The sequence below is a fragment of the Myripristis murdjan genome, chromosome 22 (assembly GCF_902150065.1).
Source record: "Myripristis murdjan chromosome 22, fMyrMur1.1, whole genome shotgun sequence".
Taxonomy (NCBI): Eukaryota; Metazoa; Chordata; class Actinopteri; order Holocentriformes; family Holocentridae; genus Myripristis; species Myripristis murdjan.
The window spans coordinates 28,345,016-28,370,526 of NC_044001.1; the positions used below are offsets into that span (position 1 = coordinate 28,345,016).

Consider the following 25,511-nt stretch of genomic DNA (forward strand, 5'->3'; position numbering starts at 1 on the left):
ACCGTAACCATAACCATAGAGGCGTTTCTTGCCCAGAACTCTGGTGGGCTTCATAACATCACAGTGTGTGATATGCAGTATTTTGTTGAAATATAATGTTCAGCTGTTGATATTCTCCTGAATTAGCATTCTGTGGAACATCTACACGGCACTATTCAAAGAAAATGTGACTGCAAAAGGCTTTAGACATCTTGTAAATCTAAATCTGCAGTTTGAAAAGCAGCATTATGGACAGTGGAAACAGAAATGTGTATCAGGCCATATTTGGAGCCCTGTCAGCAAGGCACCGTGCAGTATGTACACAAAGCAAAACTTGCCAAAGGTTTTAATTTGTTTTGTGTTGATTTCCAATTGTCTGTGCATTTACTGTAGCTACATAGATACGGGCTGTTGAAACATTTTGCACTCACAGCAAGTTTCATTGTGGACAAAATGTTTCCATCTTACTGTGCAAGTCATGCATTGTTGTGCTGTCATTTTTTCTGTCTCGACAAGGTTATGGGCCAGTTTCTGCCGCCTATTCTTGTTTGCATGTAAATCATTTTCTGTACAGCAATTTCTTTCTTTTTCTTGTGAATGTTTTTTGCTCATGATATCATTAAGTTGAACATTGAATGTATTTGTTTTCTTGTTCTTTCTCTCTTTTTTTTGTCTTATGTTAAGTTAGAGAGCTCCGTGATAAAGCATTCACTGTGTTAATGTGGCAGCTCAATGCCATATTTACAGAAAAAAAAAAGAAAAAAAACATTTATATGTACTTCTGTCTCTCCAAATCTGAATGGTTTGGGATGGAAGCAATGTCCTTTATAACACTGTATGTGCTGCAAAATATGATAACAACAATAATGACAACAGCAACAACAATAGAAATGGTGGATTTGTTTATTTTTTAAAAAATAAAATCTCATCAATCACAGTTTGTTGGTTTTGTCTAGTATCATGTCCATGACATTCTAATATCTCATTTTTGCATTTGCCTGTATGCTTTCTTTCACTCTGTGTACCATGATCATCTGATTAGTTGCTATGGAACAACAAGTCAGTCATGGAAACTGTACTGCATTTACATTGCAAGCTTTCATCACATCTAGTTGATTTGCACTTTGTCCAGCACTACAGTGATCAGCCGGTGCCCATAAATGATCCCTGAGCTGGCAGCCTACAGGTGTAATACATGCAGACAGTCACTAGATGGCACTAGGACACTGTTTGGTTCACACTGGATGTACAGAGCAGTTCATTTCTAACAGTGACGCTCAGAGGGCTTGGAAAGCACATTTCTGTTCCTCAAATTTACCCTGAGCATGACGAGGGGCTATTTATTCACTCATCTGATCCTTGAATCTGAATTTTAAGGGAAACAAATCTGTGGTAACTTTGCAGTTCCTCCAAGACAGGACAAAGATAAGAAATAAAAGATTTTGTTTATTTATTTATTCATTCATTTATTTATTTATTTATTTTACAGTTTTTCCAGTAATTGGTATTTTTTGGCTAATTTTCTCATAATTGTATTTAAATTAAATTATTTTATTGATCTCAATCTTTTTTGCTAATCTTTAGGTAATTCTTTCTTTCTTCCATTCAGGTAATTTATTGCTCATCGACTTCTCTTCCCATATTTTCAAAAGAAATCATATGAATTTGCTCAGGTTCAAACAGATTTTCCTCTGTTTACATAAAGTGTGATCAAAGATGAAGACCATATAAAAATGTTGTTGGAGTTGTTCAATTTGACCTCACTGCAATTTCGAAAACTCTCGCTGTTTTTCCAGGCAGAGTAGCGGTGCCGTTCCATGGCAGTTTAAAGCAGGCCGAGCTCCATCACCTGCCACGTGGAAGTCACTAAAATTCAGCCAGGGATTTAGCTGTTTTGTTGATGAGGAAGAGAGGGGGATGACGAAGGGTCGCAGTTGGCAGGAGGAACTCATTGACATTGATGAAATAAAAGCGTTTCATGTTTGCAAACGGCTGAGCTGTCAAGACCACAATTGCCTTGATGAAAGTTCTCCAAACCAAAAGATAAACACAAAAGCATCTTCCAGGTTTGCCTGGATCTGATGGAAATGAACTGGTGGCAAATGTGCATTTTGATCATTTGACACTGGACCTTTAGTCTTTAAATTCATTCAGCTGAACTAATTCAGCTTTTCTTTTAACCAAGCTACATTTATCCTCAAAATGAAATGTAGCTTGCCTGTCGTGAACCCAGTCATGAAAGCTGAATGATACAGGACCTTGAAAATTAACCAAAAACAACAAAAGCACGGCAAAACTCTTAAACTGTTAAGTCAAGTAAGATTTATGTATTGAGCACATTTCACCTAAAGTAAAAATGTTGACCAAAGTTCTATGTGTTTAGTTGGGCAAAAATGGTGCAGATTGTTACTTTAAAGGGGTAGTTCACCCATTTTGAAAATTTTAAGTCATTTCACTTCCCCCCCAGCTGTTCTGTAGGACAGTAGTGGTGCTATCTTCCTCTCATTGTTACTGAGTGCTGGATACTGGCTGGATGCTCCAAATGCTAACTGTTAGCCTCCTGCCACTGAGGTGGACTTCCCCCCAGCTAACATTCTGAAGAATACCAACCTTAATCCACTTAAAGAAGGTTTAACATCACTTACATGTGTTGCTTTCCTAAAATGCACATATGACTTCTGAAGTACACAAGAAAACAGTTCTACTAATGGTAACTGTTTTGGGTTGTGTTGTTTTCAAAATTCTGCTGCACATCACTAACTCGAGCAAAACTACTGTCCTTGTGCACTTGGCAGTCCACTTTTAGTTTTTGTCTTTTTTTCTCCTCTTTCTCTGTCAGATTTGTCTGTCAGGCTGCCTTAGAAACATGAGCTGATAAGCCTCATCAGATATGATCCATATGGTATATTGTATGTACAAGATTGTGGACTTCAGTGCTGATGGATTGAGTGGTCTCAGGTGAAGTGTGTTTTTTTCTTCAGCTGGGATCATATTCCTATTGGTTCACTGGGTTGTGCTATAGAATACTTTTGCTGCAAAGCTTTCTTCATGCCTGAGGAAGATCAACACACTGAAAGGTTGCACAATAATAAATAACTGTAATGATAATGATAATGATAGTGATAATAATAATAAGAAGAAGAATTAGAATAAGAATACTAAAATATTCTATTGCAGATAGGGTGTGGGAGTGTAACCTTTATGCCCACAGTGCTGCCACTCTCCCAGCACCTGTCATTCAGGTATGGAGAGGAACCCTTCACTTCAGTTTTGGTCAGTGACACTTGTAAAGTGATGTTTAACCTTCTTGAGTGGATTAAGGCAGTTATTTTTCAGAGTGTTAGCTGGGGGGAAGTCCAGCTCAATAGCAGCAGGCTAACAGTTAGCATGTGGAGCATCCAGCCAGTATCTAGCACTCAGTAACAATGAGAGGAAGATAGCACCACTACTGTCCTACAGCACAGCTGGGGGGAAGTGAAATAACATCTCATTTTTCAGAATGGGTGAACCGTCCCCTCAATCAAATCTAATCTTCTCCAAAGTTCAGTGGCCTGTGACCTCTCTGATCGATCTGCCAAGGATAATTTGTTCATGTGTTTGGTTCCTGTTGGGTGGTAGTTTGTGATGTTCAAGGTAGGCACCTCAAATTCCCATACCAAGCCTGGAGTGTGTAATGCTGCTGGTGACCTCTTTCTCTGCACATGCTCAGGCACATAGGCACAACTCACTGCAAATGCGACAAGCTATTCTTTAAGGGGGAAAAAAAAACCATTGTCTTGCTGTGCATTTGGCAGAAAATGGCTCACTTCTCGCAGAGAGAAGTTGAATACACCACCCTGAGCGATTGCGTTGCCCTCGCCAAAGGCGTTCAGGCAGGCAGACAGACTAATGACGGCAATGGAGAGTGTTTGCATAAATAATACATTAGCTGTGGCTGTATAATTATGCAGTCCTTGTTATTGCTGTATTGGGCCCATGTATTTTGTTTTATGCTAATGTTGCTTGACGGAGAGCAACGGCATTCACATCTGTCCAGACTCTGGGTGCTGAAGAATCCATTAAGACACACATGGCGCACGCACACACACACAGACACACACAGACACACACACACACACACACACACACACACACATTTACTTTAAAGCAGCATGTGTAAATGCCCGGAAATTGGTCAGAGTGATTAGCTGCCTAATTTAAGGAGCGGCTGCGTAAATTCTATTAGCGATCCCACCAGTACAGGGAGCTCGTTTGATCAATTAAGGTGTTAAGGCAGAGCTTTGCATGCAGTCAATAGACGCTCGCCGGGATTATTTTTACTCACGTTAGCATGTCCATTTGACAGGCCTCTTTAAGTGTTTCCACAAGGCTTTGGCTCGCCAAGTGTGCTCACATAAAAGTCTTCACTTGTAAATGTGCGTGTTACATTTAGCCCAAATTTCTGCGAGAACTTACAAGCAGAGTAATTTTCATCCCCCGCTGTTGCTCTGCTAATGGCGAGCATGCGGAATTGGATTATATAGGATTGTGCAGCATTATTATGATAAACAGACACTTGATAATGACTACTCCTTGAAGAAGTGCATTGTTTTATCATGCACAGAGGCTCCTACCATCAGAATTTGCATTGCAAGATCCAGTGCCTTATTAGCCGCCGAGGAGTTTTAGTGTGATGTCTACTTTATTTTCATAAAGATTTAGTTTAAGAGCAAACAGGATTAATCCAATAGCAGTCTGTAGAGGAGACCAAACTGGCTGTATCGGTAGATTATGGCTAAATTATGCAAATATCATGCTTGCCTTGCTGTAACATATTTGACATAGAGAAACTATTTCACAACTTAATTGTTCCACTTAACTCTGCAACATTTTAGTCAAGCAGCACTGCTCTTTTTAAACACTATTTATCTGCTGTATTGTATCTATATCTATATATTATATTATTATCGTGTCACTGGTGTGCTTTTACTGAGGGAAAAGCCTTAGGGCATCATTTACTATTGCACTATTGACTAAACAGTCATAGCTTTTAAAAGAATATTAATAAACTTATTATAACAAAGATTTAGGCAGAATATAGAATATAGCCCAAGGTACGACAGTGTATAGGGCCACTGTTGGGGAGTGAAATGTATGGAGCTGGGGGAGAGGGGTAAAAGTCCAAGAAAAAAAAAAAAACTGAATTTCTGAAATTAAAGTCAAAATTTACAAGAAAAAAAACACAAATTTTTGAGAAAAAGCTTGAATTCTGAGATAGAAAAGTCACAAATTGGCATGAAAAAAAAAGAAAATGTGCTTTTCTGAGAATATTTACGTATTTAGTACGAAGGATTTCTTTTGTACTAAATCCCACAGTAGAAAAACTATTTTTCCAAGTTTTTTCTTGTAAGTCTGTAACTTAATGATCTCGGAATTGCCAAGTTTCTTTTCTGAAAAATGTGTTGAAAAATGAGTTTTTCTCTCATAAATTTATGACTTTAATCTCAAAATTTCTGATTTTTTTTTCCTTGAAAATTTACGAATTTGATCTTAGATATTCTGAGATGTTTTTCTTGGAATATTACCCCCCTCCCTAGCTCAGTAATTTTTTGTTCTCCCCATCATGGCCCTAATATGCCGTCATACCAAGGAAAGGCCAGAGAGAATGGCGTTTTTCCACAGTACAATTGATGAATATTTCATGGTATAGAACTGGAATTTCACCTCCTAATTCTTCCTCACCTGCTGAAGTTGGACAGGAGGGACTTCAACTCGACCCCTGTCACAGCAGCCATTTTGACCTGAGAAAGCAGGGTGACACAGGTGTTACACAGAGCATCAGTGAAGGCTCCATCCCATTAGGTGTGAGTGAGCCAGGGCCCTGCACTTGTGTATTCTGCTTCACCGGAAAGTTTTTGCTGAACTTAAATGGAACAGACCCTTAATTAATGCCATTAGTACCACCTGGGTTAACCTTGCTGGTTCATGTCAACATGGCTGCTGTGAAAAAGGGTCTGTTGTTGTGCATTCATCCATTCTGTTGTCACATAACTTCCAAATGGATGCTTGGATTTACACCACATTTGGGGGGAAGGTTGGCCATGGGCCAAGGAAGGAGTGCCAAGCGCGCCGTGCCCCCTGGCCAAAAGGGTGGGTGGCAGTGGGTGTGGAGGTGGGCGTGGCATACCACAAACAGGTTCAAAGTTGTGGAGGGATTCATAATTTACAAGTCATCAAAACTCTGAGCAGGTATGTCCTGGGCCACAGGGGACCTGATTAATTTTTCAGGTCATTCAGTCAAAAGAGGGCGTGGCAGTGGATGTGGCATACCACAAAAACTGACATAACTTCACAGTGGATTAGCATAATATCACAAAACCTTTACACTAGGTTTGTCCTGGGCTAAGGAACAATATGTTAACATCTCACAGTGATTAGACCAAGTCCACTTCTGTTTTTGCAGTTTCTCTAAAAGGGGCCTGGTGGCGTTTCCTCTGAACTGTTATGTTTAGTGCAGTCCAGGAGTGATGCCATGAAGTGTTCTTTTCTGTTTTCTCTGAGTTTTTGTTGTATCCATTTTCCCTCAACTTGCCGTCCTCAGTTCTCCTTCATTTAGTCAGTTTTTACATTTCCCATAATGCCATATACCAACCCCCAGAGAACTCACCTGGAGCTGCTGCATGTCTTTACATGAAAGTGGGGGAGAAATAAAGACAGCTATAGTAACAGCAGCAGAGTTTCAAGCTGAAACTATTCAAAACACAACATGTTTTGCAGCTTCATTGCATCTGATCTAAAGAGGGTACTGGAGGTGGAGAAATTGTTATCTCAGCCTCTTCACAATGGGCTTCTATCTGTATGGTTGTTGAACGAAGGCTAAAGGATGAGGCTGGAGAGGCCCTTTTATTCTGGGGACTGACATCAATCCCTTAGTAAACACCTCTGGCTCAAACAACACAGCTCTGGAGAAATTCTCTTCTAAAATCGTGGGACAAAAAGATCATGTTGAGTCAAGCACAGCTCTGGCTGGCCGTCTGGAGCAGGATTCTTGCAAAACACCCCAGAAATGGTGCCATTTTTCTGCTTGGGCACAAGTTGGGAACAAAAACTCTTAATATGCCAACTCATCGGGCACATTGAATTAAATGAGGGATATTAAAATGCATGAAATTTTTGAATCAAGATGTTCTACCAGAACTATACCCATTTCACCAAATGGAGTCAGTGGAGCTTTTACAGCTTGTGAGCTGAGGACTCTCCTCAACAGAGGTGCTGCTTGTTTACCGGCATGTTATGGTAAAAGTCTGATCTATTACACCTGACTCACAAGCTCTGATGCAATACATGGGATGGAGAAATTTGTCTCTCTAGCTGCTCATTGCCATTCATTCTGCCATTCATGAGTAATGTATGTTGTCACTGTAGTTACCTTGTTTTCATGGGGTTTCAAATTATGTGTATGGGAAATGCAGCAAATTTCTGCATGGGCTTAGAGCTAATCTGACAGTCCCTTAAAAAATGGACATTTGCTGTGGCTGGTTCCCCATAATCTGCTCTTAAGTAATGCCAGTATCAGAGTGAGTATCATCAGGTTGCACCTGTACTGGTTGACAGTGCCAGTAAAGTCTATTCAAAACAGGCTTTGTGGACAGGTTAGCAGTATGCAGGGAAATTACTGTGAATCCACTGTTGCATGAACACATTCACATCACTCCTTGAGATTTTATTTTCAAATTTCAGCATTTGAGTAAATGATATATTTGTGCTTGTGATACCTGGTCAGTCAAGACATTTTCCCTCAACTTTAAGACTTTAGCAATATAGGAAGTTACTCTAGTCCAAAACAACCCACCCTCAATGCCTGAAAAGTATACAAGACAAACTTAAATTTAAGCATCATCATCTGTATTATTTGCACATTGTATGACACAAAATGAATCTATATGTGTGGGTGTGTACACAAACTGACTGATGCACACTCCACAAATGATGCCAAATATCCTGCAGCCAAATAGTGACTCTGTAGACAGCACACACTCCATAATTTATATTATTTCCATAAAAAGTGAAAAACGTGCAAAAGTTGGTTTTAATCTGAGGGCATTTTCAATCCTTTAAAAATAAACATCTGACGGATTACAGCCTTTTTTCACGCCCCTGCAGTCGTCACACCTGCACGACACAGCTTAAAAACAATTTGATGATTGTTTCTCTTCATGAATTTTCTTCTGAACCCTATGGGGAAATTAGTAAGGGGAAACAACCATCAAATTTATTCATGTTAATCTTCAGCCTCCGCCACAGGTACATAATTTGCAGTTTGATAACTGAGATCCTTGTTGACTTATTTATTTCAACACTGCAATCCATCCTGCTTGAATTACTTAGACGCAAGCCGAAGTCTCATAGCAATGGAATGAAATGCTAAATGTCTAAAGAAAGACACTTGATAGGACGTCAAGAGGCTGGTAATGCCTGTGGGCTGCAGAGAAGTCATGTACAGCCATAAATGTTGATGGTATGCAAAGAGTTAGTGCTCTGTGGGATATGACCTGAGGGGGGAATGATTTGCAATGATCTGCATAGATGTAATTCACTTTGTTTGGATACTCAAGTGTCCAGCATTTTTTTCAGAGTGAAGAAATCCATGGCCTGTACAGAGGAGGCATTTCACCTTATCCTGACTCCATATTTGCTTCATTTTCTAATGCCTTCCAAGCGTGAATAATGCAGCTGTCAACACCTACAGTATCTCTACCCATGAATCTTTGTGTTTTGATATTCGTGTTCTTTCCTGTACCTGCTTACCTCCACTAATGGAGTTGAACAGCGATTATGTTTTTAGTTATGGGCTAAGAAAGAGCTGGTTAACTTTTCATGCAGATTGGTCCAAAGTGGGGCATGGTAGTGGGCGTGGCCACACACAAAACAGGTATATACTTCCCAACAGATTCATGAAACATGGCAAAACCTTGTGGAAAGCTTGACTATGGGGCAGGAAGAGCTGGTTAATCTTTCATGTTGATTGGCCAAAAGGGTGTGTGGTGGTGAGTGTGGCCCATCACAAAAACATGCATAACTCCAGCAACAGAAATCCTCCCTAAATCAACTACACACACATAAATGTTTAATGCTAGAATTTATTCAACAGTAATAATCAATAACAATCAATGAAAATATATAATATACATAAGTGTAATTTGGTTAACTATGTGATGTTTAAATGGCATATGTTGAGAACTGCATAGCTTTGGTGAAGGCATGCACTTTACTGAGTGCCGTATTTCCACTGGTGAGATGCACCATAGTTCCATTGCTGGAAAAGTGAGAGTCACACCTGCAGGTATTTCAGTGTGGTTATTTGGTGCCACCAGGATGGAGTCAGAAGACTGACAGTACAAAAAGCATTGTCACGCGAGGGAGCTCACTGTTTGTGCAGGCAAACCCAGCCAGAGAGCCTCCCCAGGAGAAGATGACAGTCACTGGTGGAAAACACATAACGCTGTGAGATGCGAGCAGACAGACCACAGGCTCCTTCGTCTGAATGGCAGTCTGTGGACACTGAACAGCTTCTCTGAGAAACCAGTTTGTGCCATAATAAAATAACCTGTTGCCACTCATGCCCAACATATTCCACGTGGCATAATTGCAGAGAGAGCCATGATAAGAAAAAAATGTTACTTTATGAGGTAATGCAGTTGAGTCTGCATTACCTGCATTACAGACAAAAACGGTTGAGAAATACGAGAGACTTCATGACGTCAGTGCCTGGTATGACTGGCTTAAAGGACCATACCAGTGGTTTTCAATGTTTGGCCCATTTGCTACAATTTACTCACATTTTACATTGTAACAAACCATTTTGCAGATAATGTGGGGGTATAAAGATTTCATAACATAAAATTCTAATTTATCGCTTTGAACTTGAAGTTATGGTTAAACACCCAACTTATAATATTCTGCTTCTGTGGCTAACAAAGTGATCATCATCCATAAGCCACAGAACTGATAACTGGCTGTGGAAAGCAAACATTTCCTCAGGGACTATTTGTCAGAGGGACCATTTCACTCCACCCAATTTCAAGCCCAATTTCAAGTCATCAACACAGCAGTGCTGCTGCTTTTAGGAAAAAACTCATGTGGACGACTTCATTGTGGTGAAGAAAGTTTTTTAAGTCTCTGAGTTCATTTTCATATCGTAGTGGAATGAATGGAAACCAATGGCTGGATAACAGGTAGGAAAAAATGATACTGGAGTTTTAAAATTTGGCTGCTTGCTTTGAGAAAAGCAAGAAAGGTAAACCATACACAGTTTGTAGATATTATGCTAAACATGAAAAATCACCGGTATGGTTGTTTTAAAATGCTGCACATGTTCCAGCCAGCTGTTTCACTTTCACTAATCCCAATCCCAACAGCAGCACCTCTCCTGCTGATGCACCAAACACATTTACCTCACAGAACAGAAGCACTGCCAATCTGCCACCTGAACAGTTTTATTGTAGAAATCACCAAGACTAATAATTTAATAAGAACAGACACTAAAAGCCTACGAGCCTAATTAACCCTGGGATTACTACTAACCTGACTGCATGGCACTCACACCTTTATATGCATGGACAAAAACCTTTTTGTTTTTTTTTTAGTGTAGAAATAAAAGAACTGTGTGTGTGTGTGTGTGTGTGTGTGTGTCCTTGTGCGCATATGGGGACATTCCCCTGTAGGTCCCAGTACCACCTGTCAGGAGGACTCCTGTGCCAACATGGGCATCTGTATCCAGCAGTGGGAGAACTACACCTGTGACTGCTCCATGACCTCGTACACCGGCACCCAGTGCAATGACCGTGAGTACCACCTCTGCTTATTTCCCAGTGTTTCAGCTCACACATGGACGAGGGATATAGAAATCACAGAAATAACACATAGGGAAGCACAAGATCCTCAATACTTTTTTTTTATTATTTTGTGTCCATCTGTGGTGCGAGGATTCGATTGCTGTGGTGTTGTTGCACTTCACCCAAAGATTAGTCATTCAAACAGCATTACCAGAACGACCAGGTATTTTGGGATTCTTGGATTTTCTCTTGAGGAAGTTAGAGCTTCAGGGAGTGGTATTCTTTTCTTTGTCTCTTCAGCCACAGAGGCTATTACTGCGCATGTTAGCTACAGATTTTCTTTTATTTATTACAAAAAATCATTTTTTCCCCCATAGGAAACATGTGTCTGACACCAACTGTGTAGAACAGCCAAGAGATAAGCTTTCATGAACCTGCTAAATCATGAAAACACATTGTCCTAAATGGATAGTTAGTTGTGCAAAAATGTTGCAGATTGTTACTTTAAAGGGATAGTTCATCCATTCTGAAAATTTGAACTAATTTCTCTTCCCTCCTAGTTGTTATGGAGGACAGTAGCAGTACTATCTTCCTCTCACCAGGCTAACCATTAGCCTCCTGCCATTCAGGTCGACTTCCCCCCAGGCTAATGTTCTTAAAAATAACCTCCTTAATCCTTAAATAACCTCCTTACTCCAAGCTGTTAAATAAACAAAGTTTATATCATGTCCGATCATTTTTTAACGTGGATGACTATCCTTTTAACTTTACAAGTCATACAAAGTACAAGACCAGCTTTTAAAGATGTTTGAAAGTCAACACTTTTCTTCATCTGGATATCTTGCCAGCTATTTTTGTTATTTTGTCCAATCCCTGTACTTGCATACATATATTATATAGACAGGCATATGTACATAGACTAAAAACTTTTCAACTGTTCTGGGATCACACACACATGCTCAGACACAATCATCTATCTACCCCCTGCCAGCCTTTTTTTACAATCACAAATACACATAAACACACACACACACACACACGCCGCTCATATGAGTGCTTTATTTTCTCCAACACCTGCCACTTAATGCCTCAAAACCCTTGGATGCACACAAATAAACACAGCTAGAAATTTTCCGTCCCACAAGTAGACTATTTTACCAGTCGCGTCAATGTACTCAGTGTGCATCCTTAATTTAGTTTGTGACACGTAACTCCCTTCAGCCTAACGGAAGCTTAACCACCTGCTCCCCAGATGCTGCTTTAATTCAAATAGAAAGCATGCCTCCCTCTCATGCTGGATATTCACACAGATCCAGACGATCCCATCCCCATCCTCCATCCACAGCAACGTCTCTCTGACCTCGACTTTATTTTTAAATGTTGTTGATGTGAAGACTTTGGAATTTCTCAGAAGGTAAGTGCTTGCCATGTTGAAAAGTGAAATTGCAGAAGGATGATTTCATTGATGCTTGAAAGAACATTTTATGTGCGTGGAGAATGATGAATGCAAAGCCGTACTGAATGGTCACATTCTTCTGGTGAAATATTTCTAACATAATGAGACAGGGACACACATCTTCCACTGTCTCAGTTATCAGTTGTGTAACTCTTAAGGCAGATTCTGGAGATTTAAAGATGGAAATAGACACTATCAATTGCAATTCACTCAGAGGCAGAATTTCTGGTGGAAAAATGCTATTGCATCTCATCATTAAAGTTCCACACTCTTATGGAAACCAGGCCAGGATGTCTTAAAGCTATTCTGGTGGTATGCGCTGGCCCAAAGCCCTGTTAAGACATGTTATGTTGGTGCTTTACCTTGCCAGCTTCACATCCCACTTGCAATTACTGGCAGAAAAGCCAAAGCTCATCTTTTAAAAATACAAAATATTAAAACACAGCATAAACCCTGATGCAGCAAGGTAAAATTATAATCAAATCCCCATAGACTATACTAAACAATGTCACATAAATGCACACCCATTGTCTGTCTGAGTTAGTGCAATACTTCACTTTGAACAGGATCCAAAGCCAATCAGCTTTCGTTTAGATGCCCGTGCCCAACCTTTGGGTGATTTCTCTGGTCATCACATTGAAACAAATGGAACAAAAACTCTCCAGCAGACATGGAATGAAATTCAAATGCTGAGCTGGTGTAAAACACATTGCCAGGGGGCAGTCTATAAGCTGTAGTGCACTAATTATGGGTCAGTTCTGAGGTATGTGCGAGGTCACTCAATAACAGCTACACTTAATGGGCCAGGGAAAGCTTGATAGGTGTGTTTAGTTGATGGTGTGTGGGATCAGGTTCTCCATGAAATATGGAAATGGAGTGTTGTTGAGGGTAAAGGTCAGATGATCTTCCTGTAAGCTGTGAAAAAGCCCATATGCATGTGCTCGAACAAATAGCCTTGTGTAGTAGAAGGGTTATACTAAGATATGGGTTTGCTGATATCTTATGTGAGAGATGGTAGTTAGTGTCACCCCTGTGACATGATGGATATAACACATTTCAAATGATTGCATATCCGGAATACATTCTAATTCCATTTTAATTTCACATAATAATAATAAAAATGAGAATACTACTACAGATATTGCTACTACTACTACTATGAGTAATAATAATAATGTTCTTGTTATTATTAGCACCTTCAGATTGAGTTGAAAAGTTTAATGTTAAAGGGACACACACACACACACACCTTGAAAAATGTGATATTATTTCACTTCTGCCCTACTGGATACCGGCTGGATGCTCCAAATATTAACTGTAGCGAAAATTAACTCAGACTGTTTCATAAACAAAGCTTGACTTTGACCATGTGTAGCAGAATCTTTACAGTCTGAAATGGCATTAAAAATATTGACGTTGTTATTAACCTGAAGGTCTCTTTGACCCATGGTACAACTATTTTCTTGTGCGAAAGAAGCCACAAGATCATAATCTTTTGGTACTCTGTAGAAAGTTGATATTTTTGTCCTCTAACATGTGTACATGTTTTTTATGAAGAAAACAAATGATAGCAAGTAATCTACTTCTGTCTCTGTGGTGGCTATTAGAGTGTGGACCCCCATTGGGAACCAACAGGCCGGCCCAGATTCAGACAAAAATTTTGAAATTATGTTCAGGTTCAGTCACATCGGTGTTATTTTAATGAAACTCTAGTGTAAAATAAATAAAAATGATGGACCTACTGTCTGTTCTGGGCAACTTCCTGTATGGTGCTGGAGTTTACGTGACGACGCTGAAGGCAACATGTAGACTATTTCAGGTGGTAAACGTAACCTAGAGATGGAGGACAGGCAAAATCTCGGGCTCGGGTCGGGTTCAGACCCAGGAAAGAATGCCCGTCGGGCTCGGATCAGGTTCGGACAAAAATATGTACCCACAAATTTTTTACTCTCCACACTAGTGGCTACTGCTCCTTTGTGATACACAGGAAAAACACAGGTTTGAACAGAAATTTGAGCAAAACTATCGTCCACATGCACTTGGTTATTGATTCATCACTCATTTTCCAACCTGTTTATCCTAATTAGGGTTGCAGGGTGCTGGAGCCTATCCCAGTGCTCACTGGGTGGAAAGCGGGGAAACACCCTGGACAGGTCACTGGTCCATTGCAGGACAGACACACAGACAGACACATTCACACACACATCCACACCTAGGGGCAATTTAGTATCTCCAGTTCACCTGACCTGCATGTCTTTGGACTGTGGGAGGAAACCAGAGCTCCGGCAGAAACCCTCTTGGTAATCCTATGTACATGTGAGTTTCAGAAAGGATTTGAAACAGCTCCCGTCCTTCTGTCTTCACCGTCAGTGACACTGAAAGTCACAAACAGCGGCGTCCCTCTCAGAGCGTGCATCGCCGTGTTCTTGCCATGCGGCCGCCCAGCAACAGCCGCGCTCCTTCCTGCGCATCCCTATTGATCTCTGCTCCACACCTCCACACACCGGTGCAATCAATCCCCTCCGTCTGTTTCAATTAGCATCACAGGTGTCTAGTTTCCCAGACCTACAGCACTACCTCACTACTGTATCTTCAAAACCTCATATCGGTTTATCCTTAATTAGTAGTGTAATCATCAGAGAGGAGGGTGTCTGACTGAAAGGCTACCGACTGAAATCTTTGGAAGATCTGATTTGGAGAAGAGTATCACCAGCACTGTTCCGTTCCTCAGCTGAAACACACTTCTCTCATCTGTCTAGCTGTCTGTCTCCTTTCTTGCTACAACTTCAACAGTCAGAGTGACCTTTTGGAAGATTGAAGGCTGACAGCGGAGATAGTTCTCTTTTGTTGACTCTATCTGCTGCCGCTCGCCTCCTCTGCTGCCTTGCACTCGCCTGACCCCTGACAGATAGAGAGACTCGGCCTGTCATACTTCTCCAAGTCGGAGCACTGAATCAAAAGCCTGTTAGGGCTGATACAAAATGACTTAATTGAATAAAGGCAGGAGACTAATGTGTGTGTCAAGTCTGCAGCTCAATAGAGATATCAGCCTTTGGTGTGTGTATGTGTGCGCCAGTGATTGATATTTGTTTTCCGCTTACTACTCGGGTGGATGAAAGAATAAAAAAGCGATGGTTCTTATAGGCCCAAGGACGGCTCTTTGTGAGCCCGGAACGCAATGACATGAAAAGGCCAGAATTCTGAATAAGTGATTATTATGCGTTCTTTGACTATAATTGTGAGCCTATTCATGGCACATCCCAACATGTTCATTTAGAAATTTAGATTGCTTTTGCTGCGCGCAGAGAAGGTTTGATATCACTTTACAAATGTCGAAACTCAAATACACATACGACAACCAAATGTACACAGATTATTAGAGTGTATGCAGATGACTACTGAGTATATGCAGGTGAAACAGCCGAGTGTACACAGGTGATAGTGAACAAAGTTTGATTCCGATGATGTGCACCAATACGGTAAAGATGAGAGGACAATGTCACCACCGAAGGGGGCAGTGAAATAATATCACATTTTTCAAAATGGGTGACCTATTCCTTTAAGCTCATTATCTGCTGTGGTGTCCACTTTTGCCTGATATGGTCTAATAAAAGTATCAGCATGAATTACAATGTTGTGTTATTATATAGTATTTTCTTTGGACCATAGCCTCAGTGAGTGCTCAATTATGACATTTTCATTGGATCCCTGTGATAACCACAGTGTTCTTGCAAATATTTGAACTTTTCAGATGTAAAAAGGGCAAAGAGAGAAGACTTCATCCTGCAACATATGTCAGATTATCACAGCGTTTCCATGTTTAGCTGCAGGATCTGTATATGTGGCTTTGTGTGACCACATTTGTGTGTTGTGTTAAGCTGCGTTGATTTATTGATTTGAAATGCTGTCGACAGTGACTAATGAGAGCCCAGTGAGGCAATTAACTCTTCTTTCTAATATAATTACTCAAAATGGCCATAATGATTCCACTAAGTGCCTTTGTTTTGGGTGCACTGACTCTGTTGGCCACTGGGGGGCAGAAGAACATCATCAGCTCAAGCCCAGGAAGACACACACACACACACACACACACACACACACACACACACTCACCCACCCACAAAACACAGACGTGCATGCCAGCAGACAGACGAAAGACAAAAACATTGTTACTTTGTCTCCGTTTGTTCTTTTTAATTCAATGGCATGACTGTTTATCAGACACACTGTTGCAGTCGCAGTTCAGAAAATGTAAATTTTCAGTTTATTCTTTCAAACTATATTGAGATGATAAATTACTTGGCTTGAAAACATGTGCCATACAATATTAAATAATCACAATGGAAAATGGTTCCAAATTGAGAATGTGTAGTTATGCAAATCATTCAAAAGCCAATTTGTTATATTCTTACAATGCGCTTTGTTCCATGCACTCTCTCATAAATACACACAGCACTAAACTTTGCCCGCTCAATAACTCACCTCAAGGAACAGCTTTTTACCATGACTTTGCCTGAAAAGAAACTTGGCCATTCCTTGGCGTCGATCCGCAGAGAAGGGTTCATGTTCAGCTCTGAACCCTGGATCTTTTCCAATAATCCCCCCAGCCTCGCAACGCCCTGCTGAGTTCACCAGCGCCACTCGCACTGATGAACCTACGGTGTGAGGTAACTGCCTCGGTGCGCTTAATCGGAAATAGGACAATAATAGCCTGTTCTCCTCTGCTAGGGATTGGCGACCGACTCAAATCCAAAGAGTCGGCAGCTAGCGTACACACACACATCCACACACTCTCTCTCTCTCTCTCTCTCACACACACACACACACATGCACATGCACACACAAACCTAGCTCTTCAGAAATGAAGTCCCCGGGAATGAACGTTTCACTGAAAAGATTAGCCTGGCAGGTTTCTCCATTGCAGTTAATCCACGTATTGTGAGGGGTGATAATCTAGGAGATGGAGAGCTTTGGAAGCCCTGGCTATCTTATTCAACTCTGGGGAGAGTTAGAGGTGTCAAGGCTTTTTTTGTGTCCAGGTAAAAGTGCATGCATACAGGCAAGGGAATTCAAAGAGGCCCCACATGCAAATGTCTAGAATGTTTTAGTACGTCCTTTTTTATATATATAATATCCTTTTATTGCCAAACGTGAAATCAGCAAAACAAATGCATAGGGAATTTTTTAACATATCAGTATTATGCCCCAGGCAATCCCCCCCATGTGAGCGCTCTCCTCCTCACACACACAAACACACACATATCCACATAATGCACAAATACACATACGTACACAAAACCGCAAAAATATCAATATGTAAGTTAGCTAATCGACTCAAAAGGGCAACAGTGCAATGCATCAAGTACTCTAGCGACAGTGAACAATTGCGACTGTAGCAAAGTGCAACAAAGGAAAAGGAAACATACAGTTTTTATAAAAATAGCAAAGATGAAAAAAGAAAAGTAATATAGATTCATATTCACGGTTCCTGCTTTTCCAAAAATGAAAGAAAGGGTAACCATAGATCATGAAAAACCTTTTTAAAGCTTTTCTCTTGAATGGAAAAAAAAAAGATAATTGGTCGATCTCAAATGTCAGAGAAAAGCTCTGGCATGGCATTTCATAAATAAAGACAGGTGCTCAACAGTAGACTTTGTGAAGGTGTGCATTGACTTTTATCTGTCAGCAGGTCCCAATCCCAAAAAAAGATGCATAAAAGTTCCTCCTCTAGTTTTACATTTAGTGCATTTAGTGCATGTGCAAGCTACTTCAAACATGCAGACGCACACCTTTTGCATTTAGAAACAATACTGCTCCCGATGATGGCAAACAGAAATACAGAAGGCTACACAGAGCCTTTTTTTTTGTGAGTTTGTATGAATCTCAGTGCGGCGTGTTCATTTCAAGGTCCTCTGCACTTGGGTGTTATTCTGAGAGCCGTAGTAAAAGCCCGTGCTCCGTTGACAAGTCTCATTACTCAGTGGTTGTAATTGAATTAGCTCTTTGCCATCATTTACCCCTCCAAAGGTCACCCAGGCTTTGTTCATAGATAAGAGAGGAAACGCTCATGCAAAAATCAACAACAGCCATTCCCAGGCGAGCCCATCCAAGCCGAGGCAGGCAACCGGCAGGAAGGAGCGCTTTTCTTTTCTGTCTACCAGTCTAGACCCTCCCTGCTCTTAGTTTCTCTTTTTCACATACAGACATAGAAAAATATAATTTCATGATCACGGTGATCATAAATCAGTTTGGATTGAGATGGAGTATTTCAGCTGGAAGCAGCAGCATCACGGCAGCTTTTCATCATGACTCAGATTTATCACCGCTAGTTAATGTAGCCGCACACAGCTTGAACAAGAGGCGCGTGAGTCATAAAAGGATGCTGGTCACTGTGTTTGTTTGTGTGTGTGTGTGACTGTAAAGTACATTCCTCTGAAATGCACACAAGTGACAACAAGCTGGATGACAGCTCCGTGCTTGCCAACTGTGAGTGGCTTGTCAGCTGAAAGTACAGTAACAATGCTAATTTAAGTTTCAACACAGTGCTGCAAGTGAACAATTACCCCACAGCAAACCGAGTAAATTCACTTGATTTCTTACAAAAACTTGGGGAAAAAGGTGCAAATTAGCAAGACAAGACCTGAAAATGAAATTGGGGGAAAAAAAAAAAAAAAAAGCCAAAAAAAGAAAGAAAGAAAAAGCAAACAAAAGCAAGACAAGCAACCGCCAGCTGCCCTGAAGAAAAATACAAAGAAACAAACTCCATGTTGTTAAGAGGGTGAGAGAAAACCTGTCAGAATGGTTTCAGAGTGTTAATATCACTGCTATCATAGCCAACAAACAAACAGGATGAGACAACAACACCAAGTCAAACAGTTTGATGTTGGAATATAATACAGTTTAGACTATTCACAAACCAGGGAACTGCACATAAATCTACTTTCTTATCAAGAATGTCTTTCTCCTCCAGGTAAATGGGGGCATTCTGAGAGAAAAAAAAAAAATCAGAATTCCTGAGATTAAAGTTGTGAATTTATGAGAAAAAAACACAAATTTATGAGGAAAATACTTGAAAATTCTGAGATTATAAAATGATAAATTACGAGATTTTCTGTGCTTATCTTTCTTGTTCTCTTATTCTTATGAAGGAAGCGCATGGCTTCACTTTGCAGAGAATATTGTGATTCTGGGCTCAAATCGCCAGGAGTTCCTTCTAGCTAAATCCCATAGTAGAAGAAAAACTATTTTTCTGACGTTTTTTTTCTCACAAATTTGTGAGATAATTTCATAATCTCCAAATTTTCAAGTTTTTTTCTCCGAAATTTACCACTTTAATCTCAAATGTTCTATGCTTTTTTCCCCTCTAAATATTACCTCTGTAATATTCTTTGGCTCCATAATTTTTTTCTTCCTAAAGTGGCCTGAATATGCCATCATCAAGATCTGTTTAAGAATAATATTACTGGGGATTACATGGATTTGTCTTTTAAGGTTTTGATTTCCAATGTTTGGCTATCACCTCACACATAAATGAGTTAACAGACATTATGAGTGCTATAAATAGGTATTTCCACACCTATTATTGCATCCATGGATGCAATAATGTCTTTGGCGTTGTTGGAGGGCCTTGCCAGTGTAATCAGGAGAGGGGTATTACTGTGGTGCTGCCTGAGCAGCTCAGCTCTCCTCCATCTGTAACTGTTACACATGCACCATGCACACTGATGTGTCTTGGCCTTGCACTTGGAGTTGCATCACTTCTTTTTCACCTCTTCCAGGCTTTGAGCTCAGAACTGACTGAATGAATGACTTTTTGCCATTTGCCATATTTTATCTTGCAGTGACGCTGACGTTAATACCTGACCAAATCTCTTTTCAACCTTGCATCGCATTTGAAGCATCCAGCATCCAGCAAGCAGCCAGCGCTCAGTAATAACTGTCCTACATAACAGCTGAGGGGAGTGAAATAATATCAAATTTTTCAAAATGGGTGAGCTATCCCTTTAAGCCATGAATATTTGGAAAATTGTATTTGCTGTTGGTATCCGCTGCCACCCAGAGAGAAATCAAGCCCCTCCATAACTCTTCTTTAAATTCAACTGCTTTCAATTTATATGGTGTCTGCAAGCTCAACACACACACACACACACACACACACACACACACACACACACACCTCTTTCTTTGAAATAGGCGGCTGTCTGTCTATTGACGTTGGGTTGCATCATTGACGTGGCCCTAGCAGAGAGGTGGAAGACGGGTCTTCCGCAGGGCATGCATATCCGTCCATAAACACCTACTCTTTCTACAGAGCCAGAGTGTAAGCCAGGAGACTTGGGAAGAAATTGATTTGAAACTAGTTTAATTGTTTGAGGTTTGCTTGATTTATCTTTCCATCCCCTCCCTTGAGTGGTGGATGCTTGAATACTTTTTTTTTTTTTTTAAAAATACTGTATTGTAAGTCTTGCCCATTAGGCACTGAACCTCAAATCCTGGCAGTGTCATGCTCTATATAGTGGGCTGCAGTTCCACAAGTTTTGTTTGAAAACTTGTAATTTGCTTCGGTCCACCAGCAACTCTACTATCTAGGGCTCTTTCATTGAACTACACTAATAAATGACTTGTTAGCAGGCCCATTGCCTGGTTAATGAGCTCACTTCAAATGAATGCGGCATATTTAAAGAGACTTGGGGTGAAAGCAGTGTGGGCAATGGTCAGCAGAATCACCTGGGAAGCTGCACTATGCAATATACTATATAATAAACACTTCAGTGCAAAGCCATCAATTAACTACCCCCATGCTATGGATGGGCTGATTCCCTGCATAGCCTGTTATGTCATTTCCCACCACAGCTGGCAAACATGCTGCTATAAATAGACTTTATTTGTGCTGAGAACTGGAGAAATGACTGATGAGGAGGTATTATCATTTCATCAGTGGGATGAATTGTTTTGTTTGTTAACTGTATCAGCTTATCCCCTTACATGTTAACACCCAAAACCATATGTTTTCAAACTAGCAACCTCTACCAAACAGATTAGATGTCAGTTAGTTGAATACAGTTTTCTCAATAATAATCTTAGGTGAAAATCAACTGTTTTATCTTAAAACTCCCACTAATCCTGAGCAGTATTTAACATCATTAAAGAACTCATTCTTTAATGAGCTCTCAACTCATTAAAGAAAAATCTTAAATGTAGTCATGTAACTAACTCTGCCTTGTGAGGTGACCTTGAAAGGCACGCATAAATAAAATGTATTATTATTGTTGTCATTATGTAATGACGCTCAATAACGTCCCTAAACCTTTGTTCAAAGATTAAACACTCCTTGCAGATGATGCCACATGTGCACGACAGCACCCTCTGTCAGACGTTTGGCGTATAGCATATTTCAGTGGTAGAGATTAGAGTGTGGATACCCGACCTGAGACCGGCAAAGCTCAGGAGGTCAGACTGGGTTTGAACAAAAATTTAGAAATTACGGATAGGGTCAGGTTCGGTCACATCGGTGTTTGGTCAAGTTTTAGTCAATTTAAGTTAAACTCTAGTGTGAAAAAAAAAAATCAAAATGATGGAGCTACTGTCTGTTCTGGGCAACTTCCTGTACAGTGCTGGACCATTTAGTTCTTGTGATCCAGAGTTAGCAGGTAGGTTTCACTTTCACTTTCAGTTTCACTTTCAGCTGGGGGACTAAGTTTCACTTTTAGCAGGGGGGGCATCTTAATAATAAGTCAACAAGTAATCTGGGTCGCTGAAATGTAGCCTGTTTTCTCCAAGATGCATCTTTATGGTCAGAGTGACAGGCAATATGTGGTCCCACACAGAGGGAGAGAAGCCCAGAGACACACTGCCAGTACTGTCACATTACCCCTATTGTAATTCTATAGCACCTCTGTTACTGAAAATACACTCATGTCATATGAGTATTGCTGAAAGAAAAAAATAGGGAAAAATACTAGCTACGCTTGCAAGCACACAAGAAACCAGGATAGATACTGTGAGAAATCTTGATAATGTGTTTAGATGTGTTGTGTTTGACCGATTCCTCAAAAATCCCAGTTTCCTCACATTAAAGTTATTCAGGCACAGTGTTGGAGAAGACTTCCACCAGTGCTGGCTGCTTCCTTGGGACCATATTTCTCTCTTCACTGGAACCATAAGGAATAGTCAATGATTTGTAGATAAAGCGCATATCCGTGCTCCACTATCCGCAACAGCTTCTGCCTAGTGCAAAATGGATAATGGAAAAAAAAAACAAAAACAAATAAGAACCAAAGCTTGTCTTGGAAAACAGAGACATGTTGTTCTTCCACACAAATTATTCCTCCCAAATTTAGTGCAAAATTTAGCGGCCTTGGCGGTACTTTGCGGCATGCTTAATAAATCCCTGAGAGTCTAACAGCCCCGCTGGCATTCTGTATAAGAGACCAAACTGGTTCCATGGACCGTCTGAGCAAATGACTGGGTTAGTGACACTGTCATTTTGGAGGCCTGTGTTGTAGGTGATGAGGTTAAATGCTAAGTCTGTTGCAGTGGGAAGACAGTCACATCAATGTCAATTCCTACCAGAGTAACTAAACTATATTTCCAAACTTTACACTGAACTTATGATAAGACATAAATGTCTTGTATTGATATATTTCAAACTGCACTCGTCCAGCACCTAAATGGAGCTGTAATATGACAGAGCAGAGAATAGCGCCATCACAGGATTAACACCACGGCCGGTAATATTAAGGAACCCACTGCCTGTCACCTCCGACTCAGCCATCACTAATGTTTCAGTGTTGTCAGTGTAGTAAATGGCTGCTCTCTTTCTATTTCTCTTGTCAGACAACTGCACAGCCATAAATGGGAAGCACTTGAAATGCTTGATGTCCTGTCATAATTATCATGATATATTAAACATAACCATTTAGGCTAATGAGGTAATTAATTAAGCTATTTAATGCACTGCTTAGCTAATGTTTGTATGTCAACAGTTGTCTTCGCATTGCTGATGTGAACAACGTAAAGCCTTATAAGCAGTTACAGCAGTCTCAAGAAAATCTGTTTTCCTCACTAATGCGCAGATGCATGCAGCTTATTTTTAGGTTTCTGTCATGCATGGTTCCATGCTGTCGGGTGGAAAAAAGTTAAATGAGTCAGGGTCACAGAGTGCCACTAGGCCAGGAATTATGTCACTTGGCATAGTTTTCTTCTTCCACTTTGACTTTAATTGGAAACCAATGAATTTAACAATTCATACTGATCCCATTGTCAAGGACATCCCAATCATATCAGCAATCCGCTCAAAGCCAGAAGCCAGAGAGCTACCAGGTCATTACTACAGATGTAAAGAATATTAATGAATATTCGAAAAGCACAAAAAATACGTTTTAAACAGATATGGATGTTTATATTTGGATGAGCTGGGAAAGATGCCATGTTTTTTTTTTTTTTTTCTCAGTCTTTCACTCTGGAAGAGAGAGTGTGCCAGATAATCAAATTAATATGAATTCTTAATTCCTTTGAGTCACACCTCCGTGCTACTCACTGCTGGCCTCTGTGATGACAGTATTTTCTGTCCTGGGCTTTAATCATCCTTTCATTACACTAATAGGTTCATTGGTTTGAATGGGAAACAGATAACAACCTCCGGTTTTGCTATTAATCTCCATCTTTCTCTGTTATCTTATTGATTACTTGATTTTGTAAAGCAAGAGCCATTGGAGTATCACAGCAGTCAGTGATGGACAAACACACACACACACACACACACACACACACACACACACACACTGGCAAAGCAGCGCTGACTTTGTGTGTGTGTCCTTCATTCTGATGAGTTTTTCCTTTCTGACAGTTCCTGTTGTCAAAACCTGCATCTTTAATGAATTCATAACTGTGGTATTGTCGGCTTGATCACTGAGGCATAAAAATAATAGCCTAGTCTGTATGTATTCATAAAGAGATGCAGTGTTTTTCTCTTAATTACAGGACGATTATACATTTTAAAGGACCACACCAATGATTTGGAATAGTTACAGTTTTCCAACATTTCACATTGCAACAAACCATTTTGCAAATCATGCAGGGGGTACTAAAGATTTCACAATATTCAATCAGGATCCCTCAGTTTTTAAAGATGATTTTTTGGTTGGAACACCTGTGTAAAGCAAACATTTCCACAGGGGAAACATCCAATTTCAAACCCAGCAGTGCTGCTGCTTTTAGGAAAAACTGTTGTGGAGGACTTTATTACGGTGATGGAATATTGGTGTGACGACAGTCTGAAGTCCTCTTGGACTGATGGATCTAGGATGGATAATGATGTAGGAGTTCTAAAATACTAAAACGCTTCCAGAAATGTGAAACATACACATTTTATTAGATATTACATTAAACATGCATCACCGGTGTGGTCCTTTTTTAAAGTTGCCCTCCACAGCCACATGTAAACCTAAGAAATTTCTGAGAAAATATTTTGCTAGCTGGTGGCATGCTACATGAAAAAGGACAAGACAGAGATATGTAATCATTGTGAAAATATGGGAGACATCAACATCAAAGCACCTTATTTATCCCCTGAGGGCAGTTCTGTTCAGGGCAAACAGCAGCATAAAATCCACGGACACATCAGACACACATGAAGACGGAGTAGCAGGTGGGAGTGAAGTACAAAATGGACAAGAGCTGAGACCAGCTCTTGTCCATTTTACTGAATTAATGATATCTCAGAATTAATTCAGAAAAATGGAAGATTTTTACCAAGAAAATATTTCTCACAATTCTGAGTTAATTAAATCATTATTCTTAAAAAAAAAAAAAAAAAAAAAAAAAAAAAAAAAAAAAAATAGAATAAATAACAGAAAAAATAAGGGGAAGAAAAACAGGGCAGAATTGTTTTTTCTTAACTTGAAGCATTATGCTTCTGTTCATTAGTATACAAAATAAAATGGGCGATAATACGTTAAATTGTACATTAAGGGTTACAATATGATATACAGTTATTACTTTTCCTTTGTGTGAGCTGAGAAATCCAATGCTCACTGTGGGTCTGCACAAAGTCAAGCAGAAATAATTTCATTCTTTTGTAGTTTTCTGAAATTTTAGCTGTATTTTAGATATCAGTTTCATATCAGCAGAATGTCTTTAAAAAAAAGTCCCTCCATAGTATCATCTAAATTTAAGCTTTTAAAAGTATTAAGATGACAAAAATGCATTTTTTTTTTCTCCCGTTTTGGTCTTAAATCCAATTCCAATGGCTTAGAAAGGGG

The 25,511-nt window shown here is 40.0% G+C and overlaps 1 protein-coding gene across 1 annotated transcript in view; it reads left to right on the forward strand.

The window, feature by feature from the left end:
• The window catches only part of nrxn3a (neurexin 3a), a 445,490-nt gene that overhangs the window by 195,355 nt on the left and 224,624 nt on the right, over positions 1-25,511 (forward strand). The window contains exon 19 of the mRNA XM_030044763.1: positions 10,683-10,802. Within this exon, the coding sequence (XP_029900623.1) occupies positions 10,683-10,802 (120 nt within the window). The remainder of the gene's footprint in view (positions 1-10,682; positions 10,803-25,511) is intronic.